Source organism: Gastrolobium bilobum, unplaced genomic scaffold (assembly GCF_033153095.1).
Source record: "Gastrolobium bilobum isolate Gb01-03AN ecotype WA unplaced genomic scaffold, APGP_CSIRO_Gbil_v1 utg6923, whole genome shotgun sequence".
Lineage (NCBI taxonomy): Eukaryota > Viridiplantae > Streptophyta > Magnoliopsida > Fabales > Fabaceae > Gastrolobium > Gastrolobium bilobum.
This window is the reverse complement of record NW_026896956.1, coordinates 182,685-198,766: the sequence shown is the minus strand read 5'-3', so window position 1 is coordinate 198,766 and position 16,082 is coordinate 182,685. Positions and strand designations below refer to the sequence as shown.

The 16,082-nt window shown below is 33.9% G+C and overlaps 3 protein-coding genes across 6 annotated transcripts; 2 read left to right on the top strand and 1 right to left on the bottom strand.

Moving 5' to 3' along the window:
* The first annotated feature begins 1 nt into the window (after position 1).
* Positions 2-4,416, top strand: LOC133302973 (protein disulfide isomerase-like 1-4). Its single transcript, XM_061502798.1, has 12 exons — positions 2-651; positions 808-937; positions 1,293-1,458; positions 1,534-1,652; positions 1,770-1,850; positions 2,786-2,872; positions 2,995-3,069; positions 3,209-3,277; positions 3,355-3,435; positions 3,518-3,652; positions 3,847-3,903; positions 4,014-4,416. Exons 1-12 carry the CDS (start codon positions 74-76, stop codon positions 4,182-4,184), a joined length of 1,749 nt encoding a protein of 582 aa, XP_061358782.1. The 5' UTR covers positions 2-73; the 3' UTR covers positions 4,185-4,416.
* Positions 4,417-6,039: 1,623 nt separating this feature from the next.
* LOC133302977 (uncharacterized) lies at positions 6,040-6,937 on the top strand. The gene has a single exon (XM_061502802.1). The coding sequence runs from the start codon at positions 6,343-6,345 to the stop codon at positions 6,826-6,828; it is 486 nt and encodes a 161-aa protein (XP_061358786.1). The 5' UTR covers positions 6,040-6,342; the 3' UTR covers positions 6,829-6,937.
* A 4,026-nt stretch (positions 6,938-10,963) lies between these two features.
* On the bottom strand, positions 10,964-14,635 carry LOC133302975 (uncharacterized). 4 transcript variants are annotated; one of them, XR_009750412.1, is made up of 6 exons: positions 14,350-14,399; positions 13,970-14,194; positions 12,922-13,097; positions 12,444-12,735; positions 11,820-11,962; positions 10,964-11,213 (listed from the first exon to the last, which is right to left on the bottom strand). XR_009750412.1 is itself a non-coding variant. In XM_061502800.1 (5 exons), exons 2-5 carry the CDS (start codon positions 14,131-14,133, stop codon positions 11,899-11,901), a joined length of 696 nt encoding a protein of 231 aa, XP_061358784.1. In that variant the 5' UTR covers positions 14,134-14,204; positions 14,522-14,635; the 3' UTR covers positions 11,472-11,898. The 4 variants fall into 4 exon arrangements, 2 of the variants coding, with proteins under 2 accessions (XP_061358784.1, XP_061358783.1); XR_009750411.1 differs by having other exon boundaries at positions 10,965-11,219; XM_061502800.1 differs by lacking the exons at positions 10,964-11,213; positions 14,350-14,399 and adding an exon at positions 14,522-14,635 and having other exon boundaries at positions 11,472-11,962; positions 13,970-14,204.
* Positions 14,636-16,082: the final 1,447 nt, after the last annotated feature.

The window sequence follows — 16,082 nt, the reverse complement described above, 5'->3', positions numbered from 1 at the left end:
GAGCTTCCATTCGTCGGTGAAGAAGCCATACACGATCTTGTTATCAGAATTCCCGTTGGTTTCGCAAGTCACAATGCTAAGTCGTAGACGACTCGTCGTTTCGCTCTTTCTCACCGCTCTTCTCATCATCTCAACCTTCTCTCTCAGTCTCTGCGACAAAACCCCCCAAAACGAAAACGACGACGACGACGACGAGGATCTCAGCTTTCTCGACGAACCCGCTGACACCTCAACTTCACACCACAACTACCCAGATCTTGACCACTTCGACGAAGACGAAGATGACGACGACGGCGACGGGGATGACTTGGAAGACTTCTCCGGCTTCTACCCCTCGGAGGAATCGTACAAGGAACCCGTGGTGGATGACAAGGACGTCGTCGTTTTGAAGGAGCGGAACTTCACCACCGTCGTCGAAGACAACCGCTTCGTGATGGTGGAATTCTACGCCCCCTGGTGCGGCCACTGCCAGTCCCTGGCGCCGGAGTACGCCGCCGCCGCAACCGAGTTGAAGGGTGACGGTGTCGTTTTGGCAAAGGTGGATGCCACCGAAGAGAACGAATTGGCTCACGAGTACGATGTTCAGGGTTTCCCCACTGTCTACTTTTTCGTCGATGGGGTTCACAAGCCTTACACTGGCCACAGAACCAAGTAACTTTCGTTCGTTCACTAACTCCCAAGTTTGGATCTTGTGTGTTTCTATATTGCAATTGCAAAGGAAAGTTAGATTTTCTAAATTTTGCTTGCAATGGGTGTGTCATTGTTTTATTCTTCACGTTAGAACTGACTTTTTTTGTTGCAATGCAGAGATGCTATAGTGACATGGATTAGGAAGAAGATAGGACCTGGTGTATACAACATAACTACGTTGGATGATGCTGAACGCATATTGACCTCTGAAAGTAAAGTTGTTTTGGGCTTCCTTGACTCTTTAGTTGTAAGTTTTGGGGTTTGCATTTTTGCTACACGTTTAGCAATGTGTGTGTGTGTGTGACAAGTTATCAAATGCAATGCAAGCAGAATTTATTTAATTTTTTTGTGATTTAAATTTGTATTTCAAGATGGTTTGATGAGTTCATGGTTTTATATTTATCATGATCATACTAAGGTACTTTTGTCGTAGTAAGAATAAGTTACGCTGCTTCTTTTAATCAGTCTAATATAAGGGTCATTTGCCATTGTTGATTCTCTATATTAGACTAATGGATTTGATTTGAGCTGTGTTAATTCAATCTATGAAACTGCCTGTTGTTGGGCCTGATGCGTCATTTTTTCCCTGTCATAATGTGCAGGGTGCTGAGAGTGACGAGCTAGCTGCAGCTTCAAAACTTGAGGATAATGTCAATTTTTATCAAACTGTGATTCCTGATGTGGCTAAGCTTTTTCATATTGACCCAAATGTCAAACGCCCTGCTTTGGTCTTGCTCAAGAAAGAGGAGGAGAAACTGAACCATTTTGGTTCGTAATCTTGTTCTTCTCTTCCCCACCCCCATACCAGAATGGAAACTTGATATATTTCACCTGTCTCTGCAGATGGCCAATTTGTGAAAGCTGCAATAGTCGACTTTGTATCCTCCAACAAGCTTCCTTTGGTTACAACTTTTACAAGAGAAAGTGCCCCATTGATCTTTGAAAGTCAAATCAAGAAACAGGTATTTGATTATATATATATATATGTATCTCTTTGTTAATCTAGGAAGAAATATTCCTTGTAAATGGGATCATAACAAACTTCTAACTTTGTTATGTGTTTAAAACTTCAATTTTAGTTGTTGCTGTTTGTGACTTCAAATGATACAGAGAAATTCATTCCAGTATTTCAAGAAGCAGCAAAAATTTTCAAGGGGAAGGTATATTTCCTCACAGGCCACTCTCTGTTATGGAGTTCTTTATCTAGAATCTAGACAAATTTGTATGTGTTCTATTTCAGAAAAAAAGTGCAAATAAAATAGAATGCTTTGCTGTTTATAATAATTCTGGTGCAGTGCACTGCTGAGTGGATCATGAAAGTAGATAGGGAGAAAGTAAAGGTTGACAAATTTTAGTTTAGAAAGCATGCAGTTGACTTAAAGGAATGTTGTATGTAGTTTTCTAGGGAACTCAAAAGTCCAGATAACTAGGTTCATTGGAGTAATTTTTAAAATCTTATGTTTGTAATCACGGAGATTTATGAAAGCTAGTTCTTATTTGATTAGTTTTCAAGTCCCAAAGAGTTCAGAAGAAAGTACAGAAGAGAAATGGTTTTTAAACTAGCCACTTTTTATTTTAATTACAAGCTTCCTGTTTCCCTATTTCTCTGTCTTTGTGTCTCTTTCTACTTTATTCCATATTTAAAAAAGGATACAACATTTGGTACAAAGTTGGTCCAAAACTGATTTTTTAACAAACCAAGCATAATTTAAAACCAGCTCAAATTTGCTTAGATTTGTGAAATTGGTTGGAACCTGAACGGTTATGAAATGGTTTTAAATTTTACAAATACTACCTGGGTGTATGGCTCACTATAATTGATGACCCTGCCTATATTTGTATATCATCAGAATTTAACATTAGATATTGCTAATGTTGATTGCTGAATCTTCAGATATCTCAAATTTTATCTTTCTTTCTGTTGTTCGTATATTTTGTTCATAATAGTCCCATTTGTCATTTATACTGGAAGAAATAAAAATTAGTTTCTGACTTTCCACACTTTTAGTTATAATTCATTAAGCTACCCTTCCCCCCAAAAGAATCTTATTTTTTGGACAATAATTTATTTGTACTGTACAATGATATGTTGCAGCTGGTCTTTGTTCATGTGGAAATGGATAATGAAGATGTTGGAAAGCCTGTTGCAGATTATTTTGGGATCACTGGGAATGCTCCCAAAGTAATTATTTCCCCCCTTTTCTGAATTCCGTTTTAGTGGATGAGTCATAAGATTCTTGACATATTACATCATTTAAATTCAATTGGAAGTAAATTAAATAACGGATGAAATTTCCAACGTAGGTACTTGGATTCACAGGAAATGATGATGGAAGAAAATTTTTGTTTGATGGAGAGGTGACTGTTGACAAAATCAAGGTACTCTTCTCTCTCTTGCTGCCAAGGTCTCTGTTCATTTCGTTACTATGTTGTGGGATGTGCATGAATGCTTTCTTCTATGTTTTAGTAAGGCTTAGAAGAAATGTGGCTAAAAATTTAAGTCTTTATTTTTTCCTAGGCATTTGGGAAAGATTTCCTTGAAGACAAGCTAAAACCTTTCCTCAAGTCAGATCCAGTTCCTGAAAGTGTAAGTTATTTTGTTTTCCAGACATGTTCTGTTGGCCAGGTTTTTCATGTCTTACATTTTTCCGAAGTTGATGGCAGAATGATGGTGATGTGAAAATAGTTGTTGGGAATAACTTCGATGAAATAGTCTTGGACGAGTCAAAGGATGTTCTGCTTGAGGTACAATTCTAAACCCCTGTTTCCAATTCATATTTGCCTGTGCACCTTGTTCATGTTAATTTAATGGATGTTGTAATATTAGATTTATGCTCCCTGGTGTGGCCACTGCCAAGCACTGGAACCAACATTCAACAAGCTTGCAAAACATCTGCGCAGCATTGAGTCTATTGTGATAGCCAAGATGGACGGTACAACAAATGAGCATCCCAGGGCAAAGGTAAACAAAAATTTAAACTAGATGTTGACAGCATATGGTATGTACTAGTACTACTACTTTATCAACTTATCATTAAATTGGCATTTGGTCCAACTCATGTTTAAGTTTTGAATTTTCGATTAAGCATTAGATTAGAAGCTATAATGCCTTTTCATCAATGCATGTGTACTGACCGAGTTATGTTCGTTTTATAGGCTGATGGATTCCCCACTCTTCTCTTCTTCCCAGCAGGACACAATAGTTCTGACCCTGTACGTGAATATTAAACGACAGCGCATATTCTCTCTATTTAGCTATCCTGGATATGCATATGCTACATCATTGGATGATATGATATGTGTCCGTGTCATTGTGTTTGCAGATTGCTGTTGATTCGGATCGTACGGTGTTAGCCTTTTATAAGTTCCTTAAGAAACATGCATCAATCCCGTTCCAGCTCCAGAAACCAACCACAACTTCTAAAACTGAGAACGAGAGTTCTGATGTCAAGGAAAGTCAGAGTAGCAGCACTGACGTGAAGGATGAATTGTGAGAGTTGAATGACACTTCTATTTATAAAGAGGTATGATGCTGACAGATGATAACACAGTCACTATTCGGTGAGAAAAAAACCGTCTTTTTTCCCTCACCCTGGCCAAAAGAAGTGGAGAAATGAGAGGTAAAATATGTAGTAGCTTCTTCGACTTTTACATGTTTGTGTGTATTAGAGTTATGGTTGAGACTTTAATGAGAAAAACAATGACAAGAAATTTTAATATATTCATCCTTGCTTACAAAGTTATTTATTGGAAAATTACAAATTGAAGCGTTTAATTTGATTAACTATTGATATAAACTTCTTATGCTATTAGAAAATAATACATAATTAAATTATTGTTGTAACTAAGATTTTTGCATACAGGGTAAGATTTTATTAAAATCTTAAATATTCAAAGCAATGATTCTCTAAAATGTTAAATTCTTAGACTAAAAGAAACTTTCAAATATATTGTGTTATACCTGAATTTTTTGTAATATAATAAAGGGTTTATCGTTTCTCTCATCTCTGGTAGAGATAATCTCAAAATTATATTGTTTCGAGAATTGAGAAATTAATGGTAGTTTGGTAAAATTCATATAACAACAAAAATAAAAAAATGGTTAAAATATTTTTTTATTAATTCTCTCAATTTTTTAAAACGATGTAGTTTTGATATTATATAGGAGCTAATTTTATCTCGAGAAATATTTTTTCTTTGAATAAATAACTTTTTTTTTTTCATTAAGTTTTGTCCGTAAACTTTCAAATTAAATGTAAATTTATGTTCTTAGGAGGGACAGTGATTGTAATACCACGTTTTCAGAAATTATATTTTTGATTACCACGCGTTCAAAATATTTTCAAACTGTGACGCGGCTAAATTTGCTAGAGCGCATAGCAATTAGCAAGTTTGGTGGCCACCAATCTTGCTGTAAATTTACATGAGTCGTGTTACTGGTACAGAAAAAGTGATTATAGACATTTCGCAAACTCATCTGTTACCATTCCCAAATTCCCAAGTGACACCCTAACTCAACGATAGCACCATCCTATGAGTAAGTTGTGTCTGTTACATTGCATCTGTGCAAACAACGTTAGCGTATATGACTGCAACCGGAATTTTTTGATATGATGGAGGACCATGGTGGTCTTTTGTGAATGATATTGGAGAAATATTTTGTTTCCTTCTCTTCAATCTCTCTTTCTTTTTCATTCCACCGAATCCAAAATGCTCCGAGAGCCCTAAGTATAATCTTGTCTACCAGTTGCGACTAAGATGATGTGTAATAGGTTTGGTCAATATTAATTAATTTCATATATTTTATTAAAATTAGTTTTTTAATTTTTTATTTAGAGAAAACATATAATCCGCAATAAATGAAACATAAGGTGAGAAAAATTTATTATGTTCCAGATCTACCACTTATTTAATGGTTTCTTTTCCATAAATGAAATTTTTTATTTCATTTTTAATTTTTTCTCTTTGTCATTCTTTTTATTTTTTATTTTGGGAAGAGACCACCATGCTTCAAGCCCACCAAAAAAATCTCCAAAGATGCGAGATCCAAAGTATAATATATTTCTTTCAAAAAAAAATCTTATTTCGGATCATCGTTTTGAATAAAAAAAAATACAATAAAAATAAGAAGAATAGACAATATAAACGGCCCAATAAGAGATAGGTAAAAAAAAAAAAAAAATTAAGAATAGATCTGTTTATGTTAAAATTTTGCCTGATTTTTATCCATTTATTTTCACATGTTTTAAATAGCTAAATGTTAATTATCATTGATGAAAAAAAAATAGACACAAGAAGTTAGTGAAAATTTCAAAACAATTTCAATTGAAATATCATAAGATCATACAAAAGAAGATTATTAATTTCATATACATTTCAAGATAATGATTTACTTTCTAGTGCATCGCGAATTTTTGCACTCTGCAGTCTGCACGCGTTATAAACTGCGAATCTCGAGGTTTAACCCCCCTTATAAACTGCGCATTCTTTTGTCACCACACTACTTCTTCAGATCTACTTGATTTCCGTTCCGTTCAAACAGTTTCTCACTATCTCTCTCTTCCTCTTCTTCCTTGGTCACCGCCATTTCAATTCAATTCAATTCCCGATCCAACATTATTCAATCGAAACTCAGCTTCTTCAATTCAATCGATGGCAAATCCTGCAATCGCAATATTCTCCGTTCTTCTTATCTTCCTCCTTTCATCGCTAGTCAACATAACTGCCACCTCCGACTCGCCGGCTCCGGATCCGGCGCCACGTTCACCCTCCGAATCGCCTTCTCCGTCTCCTTCTCCTTCTCATGTCGCTCCTGCTCCGAACACTTCCCCGGCCAGTTCACCTCAAGCTCCAACTCCGGCGCCTCATCATCCCGATTCGCCTCCAGCTCCTTCGCCTGGGGCATCTCCATCTCCGGCGGAAGCAGATAATAGCGGAGTTAGCCGCCACACCGGTGTGGGCGTTGCAGACGGTAAATCATCCGGCGGAGGAATGAGTTCCGGGAAGAAGGCAGGGATAGCGGTGGGAGTGATAGTGAGTGTTGGTGCGGTTGGATTGGGAGTGTTGGTGTACAGAAAGCGCCGGCAGAACATGGAACGATCTCAGTACGGATACGCAGCGAGGAGAGAACTTCTGTAGAAGCCTTTGATAGAGTGTTACATGTTTTGATTTGTCATCTCTTAGCTTCCGCCACAGGTTATACTATTCACTATTCAGTGTTCACTATACAATTTTAGGTTTTTTTTCTTTTTTTCCTTCAGTTTGATTATTGATTCTTTGTGATGTACGAATGATTGCAACAGGTTTTTTAAACTTGACGCTCCGATCGTTTTGCAAATTACAATTTTCTCTTCGTCCTTAGTTCTAATATAGATTCTGAAAATTTATCCGTAATTGTGTATACTTAAGTTTTGAAAATAAACAAGTATTAGGTACAATAATGATAGGGGAACTGATATTTTCAAACTAAACACTGATTAATAATAATTTCAAATTATTTACTTTTATGTTGTTTTGGTTGATTTGTTTTTGTTTTTGGTACAAAGTTGAAATTAATTATTTGATGAATGAATAAAAAAAATAAGTATATATTAATGTTTAACTAAAAAAGCTGCCGATTTATTAAGTGTGCTTCAGGTGATTTGAATTGTGAGTAATTAGATGGAAATATGAAATTTTGAATATACAACTGAGAGTGATAACCATTAGCCTATTACGATTGGGCTAAAAATTTAGTTTAAGAACTTGATTAAGAATTTAGTTATGCATCGTTGCAGTAAAACATAATGATATTTTTATTAAAATTTTGCGAAAAGTACAAATACTCCTATGATTTGCCTTTTTATTAAAAATTTGGGAAAAGTTCAAATACTCCTATATATATATATTTATGGGTTTGGTGTTTGTCATTTTAAATGACATAAGTTATGTCATGTTAGGAGAGAGATAGACACAGAAAAACAGAAATCATGGGAGAGAGAAAGTGGATGGTTTTTTTTAATCTAAAATTCATATTTTCTATGTCTGTTTCTCTCTTAAAATGACATAACTTTCTGTCATTTAAAATGACAAACACTTTTCCCTATATTATATATAGGGATAGGATATTGTGACACACAAATAATGTTACGCACAATGTTACGACCACATCTTAACCGTTGATTTCCGCCAATCAACGGTTATCATTTATTGCAAATTAATAATTAATTAATGAGTTTGATTTGAAAAATGATAACCGTTGATTGGCGGAAATCAACGGTTAAGATGTGGTCGTAACATTGTGCGTAACATTATATATATATATATATTTTTTTTTTTCAAGTTTATTTTTTTCCATTCTAAAATTACGTTATTTTATTTGTTTATTTTCTTATATTTATTGATTTACCTTTGAATGATTATGATTCCTTTTTTCTAAATTTTTTCTTTTATTAGTAGTCATAGTTAAAATTATCTTAAGCAGCTTGAGAAATGATAAGTTATCTGCAGTAAGCCTAATACGACGTCGTTTTGGAACGAAAATACTGATTTTGATCAGGATGAAGATCCATTAAAAGAATGGTTTATAAAGTAATGAATTTTTGATAAGGAATGAATTATTAAAATAAAGGAAGAATTGTTTATCAAAAAAAAGAAAAAAAGTAATGGAAGAATTGATAATCAGCGTGCAATTCATTATAGGAATTTGCATTTATCATGTCACATGACACAAAAAAATTTCTACACACAACATTTTGTGAGGCCCGCACTTTTTTAAACAAAAAAAAAAAAAAAAACTAAGGCACGCAAAACGAATCTCTATAACATTACACAATCACTTTTCCTACAACATAACTCTTATAAAACCCTTCATTATATGATGAAAACGTACATATGGTTTAGAAAAGCATTGTGATCAGCCTGATTCATAATAAATTGTTTAAAAAGAATTGCAATCAGTGAACATGGAAAAAGACGATGGAAAAAATTAATTCAGTGTCCAATTATTTGCTTTGGTGAGATATTTTTTTTTGGAATTAAAGATCAAATCGCTGTAACGATGAAAAGATGTAACAAATAACAATGAAGGGAGGATGAGAGATGTGATTCTCAAACCTAGAGAGATGTGTGTATCTCAAATCTAGAGAGAGACAAAAAGGGGATGAGACAGTAAAAATTAAGATTATAAGAGATAATTATAAATCGGTGAATTTAATTCTAATCTAACGGATGAGATTGGTTGTAAAGATGATAAATTTACCTGGTGATAAATATAAGTGTCCCTTAAATTTATTGTCATTATTTTTTCAATAAAAGAATGAAAAATCCACTAGGATTAGCCTAGTGGTGTGGATGTTAAGTGTATGTAGTGTAGTGGTGTGTGTTCAATTTCCATGTAATGTAAAAAAATAAATAAAAGAATGAAAATATTAACCTGTATATTGGAGAGAAGCGGTTAAGCAGTTACCATATAGCTACGTGAATCGTGAACTAGCGTGCAGTTGGCAGTTGCTTAATTATTCCTAGTATTAAATTGATTTTTTTAAAATGTATTAGATACAATCTAAATTTATATTTTGTGAGGGTGGAAAAGTCCAACTTTCAGAACAATAATATTTGCGGAGCATAATTTGTTCATATTTTACACAGATTAACAATATATATATATATATATATATATATATATATATATATAGGGTTTTATAAGAGTTATGTTGTAGGAAAAGTGATTGTGTAATGTTATAGAGATTCGTTTTGCGTGCCTTAATTTTTTATTTATTTTTTTGTTTTAAAAAGTGTGGGCCCCACAAAATGTTGTGAGGGTAGGAAAGTTTGTTGTGTTATGTTAAATGATAAAACAAAAACCCATATATATATATATAGGGAATAACATCTGCCATTTTAAAGGATGTAAGTTTATATTCTTTTAGATCCTAACCGTTGATTTCCGTCCATCAACGGTTATAATTTATTGGATCAAAATTATTAATTAATTAATAATAATTTTGGCCCATTAAGTTTGACCCAATAGATTATACCCGTGGATGGACGGAAATCAACGGTTAGGATCTAAAAGGATATAAGCTTATATCCTTTAAAAGGATAGATGATTTTCCCATATATATATATATATATATATATATATATATATATATATATATATATATATATATATATATACACGTGGGTTTGATGTTTGTTATTTTAAATGATATAAATTATGTCATTTCAGAAGAGAAATAAACACAAGAAATGAAAATCATAGGAGAGAGAAAGTGGGTAATTTTTTTTAATTTAAATTTTAAATATAAAAATTTATTTTGTGTCTATCTCTTTTCTAAAATGACATAACTTTATATCATTTAAAATGACGAACAATTTTTCATTATAGTTTAATTATTGGGTATGCATGGCATTATTTTTTAAAATTATAGACTAACTTATAAAAGTATAATTTTTATTACTTATTTTATAACATTTAACATAAAATATGTAATTTTTTATATATATAATGAGTTTGGTGTTTGTCATTTTAAATGATATAAGTTATGTCATTTTAGGAGAGAGATAGACACAGGAAAATGGAAATCATGAGAGAGAGAAAGTGAATGGTTTTTTTTTAATTTAAAATTCAAATTTTCTGTGTCTGTATCTCTCTCAAAATGACATAACTTTCTGTCATTTAAAATGACAAACACTTTTTCCATATAATATAATATAGTAGCAAACTCGAGTTGTTGATTATCACGATACGGACCTCCGAAAAAAATGTACCAACAAAGCTTAGATGATGAATTGTGGGTTATGAAGATGGAAGAGTAATGCTAGCTACCAAATTTTTGGCAAGAAACGTTCAGGATGGTCTAAATCTCTATTTCTCCTTTTCTCTCGCTTCTTTTATCTGTTTTCTATCCTGCTGTTTCTTTGAGGGGATAGATTATTCTATCTACCTCCTTTTCTGCCTACCACTTTTCAACATTATTATATATATAATGATGTTGGAAAATGATAAGCATATGTAGGTTAAAAAAGAGAGTAGATAGAATAACCTACTTAGCAAGTTTTGACAATATAAATAGAATTTCATATTTTTCATATTACAGAAAATAAAATTATCTACTGCACATACATAAAAATGTATAAAATTCATGTGAAGATAAAAGAGCGAAAAAGAAAATATTTACTTCACACTTTTATGTATGTATAAGAAATAATTTTAATCCCATAAAAATAATAAGACCTTGTTAAAATGTTGAGATCCTATTTATGATTTTTGTGTCTATTTAGGCTAACATCTTTTTTCACCAGAGTCACACAAGTAAGTATATGCAAGTGTTCCTGCCTTGATGGTGACATGATGCTTAGTGCCATAACATCTAACATTTGCATTCACTGAGGTCATCGAATTGGCATTGTTCCATATTACTATAATTGTCGTTAGTGGGGACACAGCAAATACACTCTGGTTGATATGTCTCCATAATGCAGTTGCAGAGTCCCCCCGACCCCATCTTTAATTGGGAGCTGTGATCTATATTCTTCTTCTGAAACTGTGTCAAAAGGAAAACTTTCAGTGCCTGCAGTAGATATACAACAGGAGATGTTGGCCAATCAAATGTCAAAACTACAGTAGAACTTGAGTGCCTCATTACATGCACAAAAAGAGAGACTTTTCTAGTCATACTCAGATGAATTACAATACAAAAGCAACACTTTGACTAACACTAAAACATGTTATGCACATGATAACAAGTGGTTGCTTCATGTTTCTAATATGTTACAAATACAGAAGCAGTCCTTCAATTCATAATCCACCATGGTCATAATGTATCAGCTGTTAGAATAATTGCATAAGTGAACTAGTGAGAAAGTTGTCCAGTTTCCTGGTTCTATCATTTTCATTAACTAAATGTTAATTTTGATAATCTTCATTGTTACCTTTTAACATATCAGGTTCTTGAAACCTGACATTATTATTGCAAAACATAATAAGATTTTGAATCATGTGATACAAAAAGCCTAGTACAACTAAAAACATAGTATGTTTGATTCCAATAATGTCGAATGTATGTTCATACGTCCAAGAGATCCTGCGGGAGTAAAGTATAAAAAGTTTAAGGAAATAAGGAGGCTCGGTGACAGCTTCTCACATGTCCAAGCGAAAGAATAGTTTTTTACAAGTGAAACATTAGGCCTAGAACGTGGCACTGCACATGAATCACAGCTCATTCAAGTGTTCACTTCCTCAATGAAAGAATGCTTCTCTAAGATGGCAACTGTCTCTTCCTTTGCACTGCAAATAGCAGAGGAACAAGAACACAATCAATGTAAACTGTAATGCAACATAAAATTCATATTTATAAAATATCAAATGTACATAATACTTGAAGACTGAGAATTGGTTTATTCAAAACAAATAACCCGAGTTGATAGACATTCTAGCATACGGCTTACAAAACCTGTAGTTTTGAGCCATTTTTTTGTTAATAAAAGGCTTCAAACAGAAATGATGATTGTGTTTCAGACGCATTTTGCACAGAGGACCACACATTGACCAGAGGACATGAAAAGTAAGTTCTCCTAACTGGAGATGAATCTAGCATCATTCATTTTTAGATATCCATGGTGAAATATTAGAACATAAAATTCCCACCATTTCTATCCTATATTAGATAAAAGGATTATATAAAAGAAATAGTTTTTGGCATCTGCATCTGGCATAGCACAGTTCACATTTTAAACAATGCAGCATAAAAGAGTTTAGCTTGGGCTACCTTCCAGGTCTAAGTATCTTGTATTTGTGTGGTGAAGTGAGGTCCACAACTGTTGAGCCTGCAGGACCTGATGGAAGCAAACCACCATCATAAACAAAAGCACAATGTTCCCAGAGGTTCTCAAAATCTTTGATGCAAACACTACTTGGCTGTCCACTTAGGTTTGCACTGGTAAGGGCTAGAGCAGTTCCTGAACCACGGGCAATGATCCTGATGAAATTGCAATCGGGCACTCTAACTCCTATACTATCAAATCCCGGGTTCAACGATCGTTCAAGAACACTTGACTCTCCTGTAAAATATCCAAGTATACCATCAGACAGTATATAGGATCTTTACAAAAAAAAAATAAAAAAATCAGAGGTTCACAGAAGATATGTTGAACAAAGGGGTTGAAGAAACAAGACTAAATTGTTGCTTCAAACAAATTTTGTAAACTGATTGATTTGAATGCATGTTATATGTACGACTTATATACCTCGTCTTAGTACAATAGTAACAGGCCCTGGTAAGAGGGAATCAAGCAGACCGTGAGGCAAATGGTCAGTCACAGCAAACCGTTTTATGTCCGATACGTCACCAACACAAATAGCCAGAGGGCTTGTATGTCTACGGCCTTTAATCTCATAAATCCTGTTAACTGCTTCCAATGAGCTGCCAACATGCCCCAAGACAAGGTAACAGGTAATTATCAATCACTCAGAATGCAATTGAATACAGAGAAATAGGGTTGGTCTAAATATGTGGAAACTGTGGAGTGCCAATGAGATTTTAAGCATATTGTTTAAACACATAAAACATATTGCAGGCATTCAGAAGGATGGGCATCATGTGGAGCCAACTTTTCTCACATCTGATGTCTATGTAGAAAATTGATATTTTATCAAAACGTGTATGAAATGGATATAGCATGACGCAATAATTCATCTGCTTCCTTTCATGGAGGACTGCAATAAACACATCTTTAAAGATTAAACTTTATTGAAGGTTTTTTTAAAAAATCTTTTTACACAAAACTTTATCAGATATATTGTCAGAAAACTGAATATTAGGCTCACAAATTAAAACAACAGAAATGTTATAGGCTTATAATAGTTTTATAGTCCCCTTTGAACCCAGTAAGACCAACAGCAAAGCGTCCACATGATGCTCTTTACAAGAGAAGCTAGCCACTCTCTAAATTCATATTCAATTACTAAATTTCATTGAAAATACACTAATCTAGTGGTGCAAACTTCATTCTTACTCAATGCTATAGCGTTTTCATTTTTCCCTACGGAAGTTACAACAACAAGAAAGATTATCTTCATCAGTCACTTTTTATTTTCTTCCCCATTTATCTCTTTAGCTTGAATTTTAAACCTAGTACAACTGAAACCAATGTAGTAAAAGCAAAGCACGCACTGTTTCTAACATTAAACTAAGAAAAATGAAAAATATAAGATGTAACATATATGAAAGAAACTAGAGGTCAGAAATAAAAATGAAGCTTGAGGGATTTTGAGCATAAGATTCAAGTAGCATACCAAGCATCACAAGCAAATCCATAAAGTGTATCAGTGGGCACTGCAATGACCTTCCCAGCTTTCAAAGCTTCAACTGCCTCTGCAGCATAAGAATCTGTTGCTGGATGAACCACCCCATTCTTGTTTTCATGTCCCAAGTCACAATTATCCAAACTCAAAGCCATGTTTTTGGTCAAACCCCTTCTCAGCCCTTGACTCTGTTGCAAACGTGGAACAAGCGTCAACCTTGGGACCCCTAAAGCACAAGTGCCATTCGTTCAGTCAGACCTATCAACATTCAATAACAACCCCAACAATAACAAGAAATAACCATGACCCAGCTCAAACTTCAACATACAGAACTGAATTTGGTTTAGATTAGACCACCAAAGGTACAATACCGCGTAAAGTTAACATTTTTGTTGCTAAATGCCATCAAAGGAATTATTTTTAGCCATGAAAATCAAGAATTTGAAAAAAGGCGTTTAAGGGTCACAAATTTGGTTAATTTATTGATTGACACACCAACTGTTTGATGGAAGTTCAAAACAAGACACAGAGGAAGAGACTGACAGTGTTTGTGACTAAAGGGCACCTCGGAAGGACAAATTGGGAAAGCAGCGAGCGTTGAGAAGAAGCAGTCCTCGTGTTGAAATATTCATTCTATGCTAAATGTGTTCACCAATGCTATGCTTCATAATATCACGTTGGTAAAAGACACACATCGTTTTGTTTCCCTTTTGTTCTCTCACTTTACCTACCAAGTTTGGAGTTCAAAGAAATAGCGGGGATATTCTAACTACCAAAAATTCTTACCATTAACTTACTACTCATCACATCACTATTGGATCAAAGAGAGAGAATGTTAAAAAGTTTTTGAAGAGAGAGAAAATGTTAATCTAATGGTGATTAGATAAGTAGTAAGTTGGTAGTAGAAAATTTTGGTAGTTAGAATATCTCTCCTCTCAAAGAAATACTATTAAATTGATCTGTTATTTTTTTGCAAATTTTAATTTAAAAATCATAAATAAGATTTTAAATTCTTTTAAACCTTTTTAATTAATCCATAAAATATCATGGATATTTATAAATTCAACTATGTTCCAGAAAGTACAAACACTCAATCATATAGTTAAATTTGTAAATAAAAAATTATAAATATAACCTGGTATAAATATCAATGCTTTTGGGAAACTTACCCAATTTTGTGCCATCTTGATCTTTTGTGTTAGCTCATGTAAAGTATTCAGCATCACCTGTGTCACTACCATCAATCACAATTGTATGGATGTCAATATATAAATTCAAAGGGAGATCAATTGTATTCTGATAAAGAATACAGAGACTTAGGTGGCTGTGGCATTTTTTTATTTTTACAAAAATTATAGTAATGATAAATTATGTTAATATTATTAGTTAAGTTGTCAGTGATATTATCACTCAAAAAAAAATAAAAATTCCAGGTAGAAATTACTCTCAACTTGTAACACATGGTCTTGGGTTTACGAACTCAAGTTTGTATCTTAAAGAGCAAGTGGGAGATTGTTGGATATATGCTCTTTTGGTCACTAAAGTCCTATTGGCTTCAGTGAAACTTGAGCCCATGAGGCTTAGGGTTGAGTTATGTCTAAGACCTAAGCGTATATATTTATAGTTTTCTCCTCTTGTGCCTTCAAGGTGAACAGATCATCAGAAACAAACCCCAAGAGGCAGACGTTCATCATCTGAACGGTTGCCCACACAACCATCTCATCCTCCTCGAGAGATAGTCTGGAAGATCTGCCACAGTCCAGCTTCAAGGAGGTTGTTCGTGTTGCGGCGCTGAGGTGAGCTGTTCGTGAGGAGGAATCCTACAAGGGAAGATTCTACACGAGACCTGCGCACCGAGAGGTAATTGTGAAACAAGAATGATTCGGTAAGCATACCAATGTACTAGGTCCTAAACCGCTTCCGCATAAATCTAAGATTTCCTACAATTATTTCCTTTTCCTACATGTGTATAAATTGGGAAAGTGACCAAATTGTCACGTTTCTTAAAAAAATTTGCCCAAATAAATACCATTTGAATAGTATTTTTTTACCAAAGTATCACATGTTCAAATTTGCTATCGGTAGCAAGTTTGGTTAGGCCACA